Source organism: Lepus europaeus, unplaced genomic scaffold (assembly GCF_033115175.1).
Source record: "Lepus europaeus isolate LE1 unplaced genomic scaffold, mLepTim1.pri SCAFFOLD_28, whole genome shotgun sequence".
In the NCBI taxonomy this organism is placed as follows: Eukaryota; Metazoa; Chordata; class Mammalia; order Lagomorpha; family Leporidae; genus Lepus; species Lepus europaeus.
In genome coordinates, this window is record NW_026909158.1 from 381,273 (window position 1) to 389,479 (window position 8,207).

The following is an 8,207-nucleotide window of genomic DNA, read 5'->3' on the forward strand; positions in this document are numbered from 1 at the left end:
TGAAAATAAAATGTTCCCCGATAAAAAACATTCAAAACAATAAAGTCCGTTGATAATATCAGGAATACAGAAACACAGAGGCGGTAAAAATATCTGGGACTGAGTTAGCCAAAACAAAACCGGGGATTTCCGGTTTCATCCAGTCATATCTGGAAAAAGTGGTGTGGAATTCGTATGCAATGGACCAAGAAAATCACAGTAAAAATGGTTTTGGAGAAAAGCAAAGTCTTTTCCTTAGGCGAGTAGATAAAATGTCATCAATACAAACAGAAATATAATGTTTGTTTGTCGCAATTCTTCTAGCTTTCTCCCTTGAAAATACGAATCATTAGAGCTGGTGTCTCCTTTGGAACCAATTAGAGTTTCCAAGCACAAAATGAAATGTTCCTTGAGAAAAAACATTCAAAACAATAAAGTCCGTGGATAATATCAGGAATACACAAACAAAGAGGCTGTAGCAATATCTGGGATTGAGTTAGTGAAAAAAAAACCGGATATTTCCGGTTTCATCTAGTCATATCTGGACAAACTAGTGTGAATTTCGTATGCAATGGACGGAGGTAAAAACAGTCAAAATGGTTTTGGAGAAAAGCAAAGTCTTTTCTTTGTTTAAGTGCATTAAATGTCTTCTATAAAAACAGAAATATCATGTTTGTTTGCCGCAGTTCCTCTAGCTTTCTCCATAGAAAATAAGAATGTGCAGAGCTGGTGTCTCCATGTTGAACTAATTATTGTATCCAAGCTCAAAATAAAATGTTCCCCGATAAAAAACATTCAAAACAATAAAGTCCGTCAATAATATCCAGAAAACACAAACACAGAGGCTGTAGCAATATCTGGGATTGAGTCAGCCAAAACAAAACTGGATATTTCAGGTTTCATCCAATCATCTCGGGACAAAGTGGTGTGGAATTCGTATGCAATGGACCGAGAAAACCACAGTAAAAGCTTTTGGAGAAAAGCAAAGTCTTTTCATTAGGCAAGTAGACAAAATGTCATCTATACAAACAGAAATATCATGTTTGTTTGCTGCAGTTCCTCTAGCTTTCTCCCTAGAAAATAAGAATATATAGAGCTGGTGTCTCCATGTGGAACCAGTAAGTTTTTCACAGCACAAAATTAAATGTTCCCCGATAAAAAACATTCAAAACAATAAAGTCCATCGATAATATCCAGAAAACACAAACACAGAGGCTGTAGCAATATCTGGGATTGAGTTAGCCAAAACAAAACCGGTTATTTCCGGTTTCATCCTGTCATATCCGGACAAACTGTTGTGGAATTCCTATGCAATGGACCGAGAAAATCACAGTTAACATGGTTTTGGAGAAAAGCAAAGTCTTTTCGTTAGGCAAGTGCATAAAATGTCATCTATACAAACAGAAATATCATGTTTGTTTGCCTCAGTTCATCTAGCTTTCTCAGTAGAAAAAACAAATGTGTAGATCTGGTGACTCCATGTGAAACCAATTAGAGTTTCCAACCACAAAATTAAATGTTCCCCGATAAAAAACATTCAAAACAATAAAGTCCGTGGATAATATCAGGAATACACAAACACAGAAGCTGTAACAATATCTGGGATTGAGTTAGCATAAACAAAACGGAGATTTCAGGTTTCACCCAGTCATATCCGGACAGTGTGGAATTCGTATGCAATGGCCTGAGAAAATCACAGTACAAACGGTTTTGAGAAAAGCAAAGTCTTTTCGTTAGGCAAGTGCATAAAATGTCATCTATACAAACAGAAATATCATGTTTGTTTGCCGCAGTTCCTCTAGCTTTCTTTGTAGAAAATACGAATGTGTAGATCTAGTGTCTCCATTTGGAACCAATTAGAGTTGCCAAGCACTAAAGTAAATATTCCCTAATAAAAATATTCAAAACAATATAGTCCGTGGGTAATATCAGGAATACACAAACACAGAGGCGGTAACAATATCTGGCGTTGAGTTAACCTAAGCACAACCGGATATTTCTGGTTTCATCCACTCATATCTGCACAAACTGGTGTGGAATTCGTATGCAATGGACCGAGAAAATCACTGTGAAAATGGTTTTGAAGAAAAGCAAAGTCTTTTCATTAGGAAAGTGCATAAAATGTCATCGATACAAACAGAAATATAATGTTTCTTTGTTGCAATTCTTCTAGCTTTCTCCCTTGAAAATACGAATGATTAGAGCTGGTGGCTCCATGTGGAACCAAATAGTGTTTCCAAGCACAAAATTAAAAGTTCCCTGATAAAAACATTCAAAACAATAAAGTCCATGGATAATATACAGAAAACACAAATACAGAGGCCGTAGCAATATTTCGGATTGAGATAGCCAAAACACAACCAGATATTTCTGGTTTTATGCAGTCATATCCAGACAAAGTGGTGAGGAATTCATATGCAATGGACGGAGAAAATCACAGTAAAAATGGTTTTGGAGAAAAGCAAAGTCTTTTCGTTAGGCACGTGCATAAAATGTCATCTTTTCAATGAGAAATATCATGTTTTTTTGCCGCAGTTCCTCTAGCTTTCTCCCTAGAAAATTTGAATGTGTAGAGCTAGTGTCTCCATGTGGAACCAATTAGTGTTTCCAAGCACAAAATTAAATGTTCCCTGATAAAAAAAAATCAAAACAATAAAGTTCCTGGATAATATCAGGAATACACAAACACAGAAGCTGTAGCAATATCTGGGATTGAGTTAGCCAAAACAAAACCACATATTTCCGGTATCATCCAGTCATATCCGGACACACTGGTGTGGAATTCGTATGCAATGGCCCGAGAAAATCACAGTAAAAATGGTTTTGGAGAAAAGCAAAGTCTTTTCGATAGGGAAGTGCATAAAATGTCATCGATACAAACAGAAATATCATGTATGTTTGCAGCAGTTCCTCTAGCTTTGTCCCTAGAAAATATGAATGTGTAGAACTGGTGTCTGCATGTGGAACCAATTAGTGTTTCCAAGCACAAAATTAAATGTTCCCTGACAAAAAACTTTGAAAAAAATAAAGTCCCTGGATAATACCAGGAATACACTAACACATAGGCTGTCGCAATATCTTGGATTGAGTTAGCCAACACAAAACTGGATATTTCCAGTTTTATCCAGTCATATCCAGACAAACTGTTGTGGAAGTCCTATGCCATGGACCGAGAAAATCACAGTAAAAATGGTTTTTGAGAAAAGCAAAGTCTTTTCGTTAGGCAAGTGTATGAAATGTCATCTACACAAACATAAATATCATGTTTCTTTGCCGCAGTTCCTCTAGCTTTCTCCCAAGCAAATACGAATGTGTAGAGCTGGTGTTCCCAGGATGAACCAATTAGTGTTTCTATGGTACAAAATTAAATGTTCCCTGATAAAAACATTCAAAACAATAAACTCCATTGATAATATCCAGAAAACACAAACATAGAGGCTGTAGCAATATTTCGGTTTGAGTTAGCCAAAACACAACCGGATATTTCTGGTTTCATCCAGTCATATCTGGAAAACGTGGTGTGGAATTCGTTTGCAATGGAACGAGAAAATCACAATAAAAATGGTTTTGGAGAAAAGCAACATATTTTCGTTAGGCAAGTGCATAAAATGTCATTAGACAAACAGAAATATCACGCTTCTTTGCCGCAGTTCCTCTAGCTTTCTCCCTAGAAAATACGAATGTGTCGAGATGGTGTCTCCATGTGGAACCAATTAGTGTTTCCAAGCACAAAATTAAATGTTCCCTGACAAAAAACTTTGAAAAAAATAAAGTTCCTCGATAATATCAGGAAAACACAAACACAGAGGCTGTCGCAATATCTGGGATTGGGTTAGGCAACTGAAAACCGGATATTTCCGGTTTTATCCAGTCATATCCAGACAAACTGTTGTGGAAATCCTATGCAATGGACTGAGAAAATCAAAGTAAACAAGGTTTTGGAGAAAAGCAAAGTCGTTTCCTTAGGCAAGTGCATGAAATGTCATCTACACAAACATAAATATCATGTATGTTTGCCGCAGTTCCTCTAGCTTTCTCCCAAGAAAATACGAATGTGTAGAGCTGGTGTCCCCATGATGAACCTATTAGTGTTTCTACGATACAAAATTAAATGTTCCCTGATAAAAACATTCAAAACAATAAAGTCCATTGATAATATCCAGAAAACACAAACACAGAGGTTGTTAGCAATATTTCGGATTTAGTAAGCCAAAACACAACCGGATATTTCTGGTTTCAGTCAGCATATCCGGAGAAAGTCGTGTGGAATTCATATGGAATGGACCGAGAAAATCACAGTAAAAATGTTTTGGAGAAAAGCAAAGTCTTTTCGTTAGGCAAGTGCATAAAATGTCATCGATACAAACAGAAATATCCTGTTTGTTTGCCGCAGTTCCTCTAGCTTTCTCCGTAGAAAATACAAATATGTAGAGCTGGTGTCTCCATGTGGAACCAATTAGTGTTTCCAAGCACAAAATTAAATGTTCCCTGATAGAAAACATTCAAAACAATAAAGTCCGTGGATAATATCCGGATAACACAAACACAGAGGCTGTAGCAATATCTGGGACTGAGTTAGCCAAATCACAACTGGATATATCCGGTTACATCCAGTCATATCTGCAAAAACTGGTGTTGAATTCGTATGTAATGGACCGAGAAAATCACTGTGAAAATGGTTTTAAAGAAAAGCAAAGTGTTTTCTTTAGGCAAGTGCATAAAATGTCACATATACAAACAGAAATAGAATGTTTGTTTGCCGCAGTTCCTCTAGCTTTCTCCCTACAAAATACAAATGTGTAGAGCTGGTGTCTCCATGAAGAACCAATTAGTGTTTCCCAGAACAAAATTAAATGTTCCCTGATAAAAACATTCAAAACAATAAAGTCCATCGATAATATCTGGAAAACACAAACACAGAGGCTGTCGCAACATGTGGGATTGAGTTAGCCAAAACACAGGCTGATATTTCTGGTTTCATCCAGTCATATCCCGACAAAGTGGTGTGGAACTCGTATGCAATTGACACAGACAATCACAGTAAAAATGGTAGCGGAGAAAAGCAAAGTGTTTCCATTTAACAAGTGCATAAAATGTCACCTATACAAACAGAAATATCATGTTTGTTTGCCGCAGTTCATCTAGCTTTCTCCCTAGAAAATACGAATGTGTAGAGCTGGTGTCTCCATGTGGAACCAATTAGTGTTTCCAAGCACAAAATTAAATGTTCCCTGAGAAAAAACATTCAAAATAATAAAGTCTGTCCATAATATCCAGAAGACACAAACACAGAGGCTGTCGCAACTTGTGGGATTGAGTTAGCCAAAATACAACCGGATATTTCTGGTTTCATGCAGTCATATCCGGACAAAGTGGTGTGGAATTCATATGCAATGGACCAAGAAAATCACAGTACAAATGGTTTTGGAGAAAAGCAAAGTCTTTACATTAGGCAAGTGCATAACATGTCATCTATACAAACCGAAATATCATGTTTGTTTTCCGCACTTCCTTTTTTTTTCATTTTATACATGTTTAATTAGGATAGGCATAAACCAAAACAGAAAAAAAAGATAAAGTGTCACTGTCACTTTGTTTGCAGGCAAGAGTCAGGAAATAGAACAAATTACCAGGAAAACATTTTTCCTAAGTAGGTAGGTTACATAATTTTAACATTCAGATGCCAAAATTAGTATTATTCTACTTAATCTACAAATGAAAAGAGGAATCAAAAGTTCATCCTGTTTCGTATAAGAAATTTTACATTAAATATATAGCGCTTTTTTTCTCAGGAAGCAGTACTGGCAATTTGGAGAAGATATTTCTGTTACGTGATGACTAGAAAATGTCAAATACAACCAAGCAGCTATGCTATAGCTCAGAAAGTACTATTAACCTCTTTTGGGCTAGTGCACATTTCAGTTTAATACAGAACTATATCTTGAGTTTTAGGAAGGCAGCAATAATTATATTTTGGCTTTTGTTCTAGCGCTTAGCATAGTTAAGGCGACAGTTGAAGCATATTAGTGAAGGTAGTTAAAATTTAATGACAATCATCATAATCTCTTATAACCTACATAAACTGTATAATGCTTACATGGAATGAAACCAGCATTACCTAATTGGTGTTTACATACATACAGAGGGAGAAAAAAACCTACCAAAGGCAATCACTCTAAATGTACTATCACGTACTTGTTAAAAATGCAAATATACCATAGAACTAAAATGACGTGAAGAGCACTACTCATTACCTAGAAGAAAGGTAACTGGTTCTCATACAAAGCTAAGCTGGCATCAATCACCCTCGTCACAATGGCTTAGAAAAGCATCAGGTTTCCAGTAGAGAAACTATTCTAGGAAAGTCAGTCAATCTTGTGAAAGTTTCACAGCTGTAAAACCAGGATAAGACTACAACGACCATGAAATCTGAGGAGATCAGATGAACCAGTAGATTCCCAGCCATAACGTGAGACGGGAAGGTCCTCATGCAGCATATGCTCCCTGGCTCTGGGAAAGCTTCGTGTGCATAATACAGAAGTAGTTGAGAAAGGAAACTGGAGATGCTCAGCAGTTTCCATTGTGTCCTAACTGTTAAACTTCAGGGATGGTGTGATCCATCAGGCTTTTCATAATGCTTGGCGCCATCCGTTTAATAATATGTTCAAAGATAAAAGCAGGCATGCTTGTGACGGTAACTACAGTCCCAGATGTTGATAGTATGTCTGCAATTTGAGAGTCCTTCAATCCAATGACGTTCTGGCCATTGATCTCACAGGTGTTATGTTCCATGAGAAGACCCTTTCTGGCTGCAGAACTATCTTTCACTATGGATGTTACTTTCCCATTTTTAAAGATAAAGCCAACGTTTCCAGTACTGTCCTTATGCATAGTAATTGTCCGCTCAAAAGGCCTGTCACGAATGGTCATTGTGATCTTCTCTCCAAAAGCCTGTTTGAGCACCTTGTGAGCTTTATCAGAGCTCCAGCCTGCACAGTTTTCACCATTGATCTGGAGTACCTGGTCGCCAAATCTCAAACCAACCAATGAGGCTGGAGAATTTGCCTGGACTAGCTGAACAAATATACCATTATCTATTGATTTAAGCCTGAGTCCAATTTTTCCATCTTGATCCTTACATAAAATGACTTCACGAATCCCTTGTTTAATTTCTGCTCTGCGAATCCCAACATCATTTCCAGTTACAGGAGCCACCATATAGTTCATACTGGAAGGTCTTGCTACCAACTGCCCCGGAAGTGGTGCTCCAGAGACCATCACCAGATTTGCATGTATTTTTTCTTCATTTAAACTCAGGCCCATGTATTGAGAAAGTTCCGGATACAGTTTAGGATAAAGATTTCCATCTTGAGAGATGGGAGTAGAAGCTTCTGACAAAATTGCTGGGTTGGCAGGGTTGGCAGAAAAAGCAGTCTGAGCCTGAATTACTTTGTCTACCTTCAAGTCTTCAAGAGATGGATAGAGAGACATTTTTCCTGATTTATCTAGTCCACAAGGACTCGCTCGCCTCTGCCACCGCCTCGAATACAGCTAGCGACTTCCGAGACCCGAGAAAAGGAGAGCAGCACGCGCGCGAGGACCGACCACCAGGGGTGTCACAGCACCGCCCCCCCCCCCTGTGTTTTCCTCACTTCCTCTAGCTTTCTCCCTAGAAAATATGAATGTGTGGAGCTGGTGTCTCCATGTGGAAACTGTTAGTGTTTCCAAGCACAAAATTAAATGTTCCCTTATAAAGAAAAATTCAAAACAATAAAGTTCGTCAATAATATCCAGAAAACACAAACACAGAGGCTGTCGCAATATGTGTGATTGAGTTAGCCAAAACACAACTGGATATTTCTGGTTTCATCGAGTCCTATCCATACAAAGTGGTGTGGTATTCATATACAATGGACACAAACAATCACAGTAAAAATGGTTTTGAAGAAAAGCAAAGTCTTTCCGTTAGGCAAGTGCATAAAATGTCATCTATACAAACAGAAATATCATGTGTTTCCTGCAGTTCCTTGAGCTTTCTCCCTACAAAATACAAATGTGTAGAGCTGTTATCTCCATGTGGAGTCAACTAGTGTTTCCCAGCACAAAATTAAATGTTCCTTGATAATAAACATTCAATAAAATAAAGTCCGTCGATAATATCCAGAAAACACAAACACAGTGGCTCTCGCAAAATGTGGCATTGAGTTAGCCGAAACACAACCGGATAT

The 8,207-nt window shown here is 37.7% G+C and overlaps 1 protein-coding gene across 1 annotated transcript; it reads right to left on the bottom strand.

Moving 5' to 3' along the window:
- Positions 1-6,494: 6,494 nt before the first annotated feature.
- Positions 6,495-7,470, bottom strand: LOC133754704 (syntenin-1-like). The gene has a single exon (XM_062185139.1). The coding sequence runs from the start codon at positions 7,468-7,470 to the stop codon at positions 6,574-6,576; it is 897 nt and encodes a 298-aa protein (XP_062041123.1). The 3' UTR covers positions 6,495-6,573.
- Between the last annotated feature and the right edge of the window lie 737 nt (positions 7,471-8,207).

Bases quoted from the DNA above. Each gene is read 5' to 3' on its own strand.
- LOC133754704 (XM_062185139.1), bottom strand. From the start codon at position 7,470: ATGTCTCTCTATCCATCTCTTGAAGACTTGAAGGTAGACAAAGTAATT.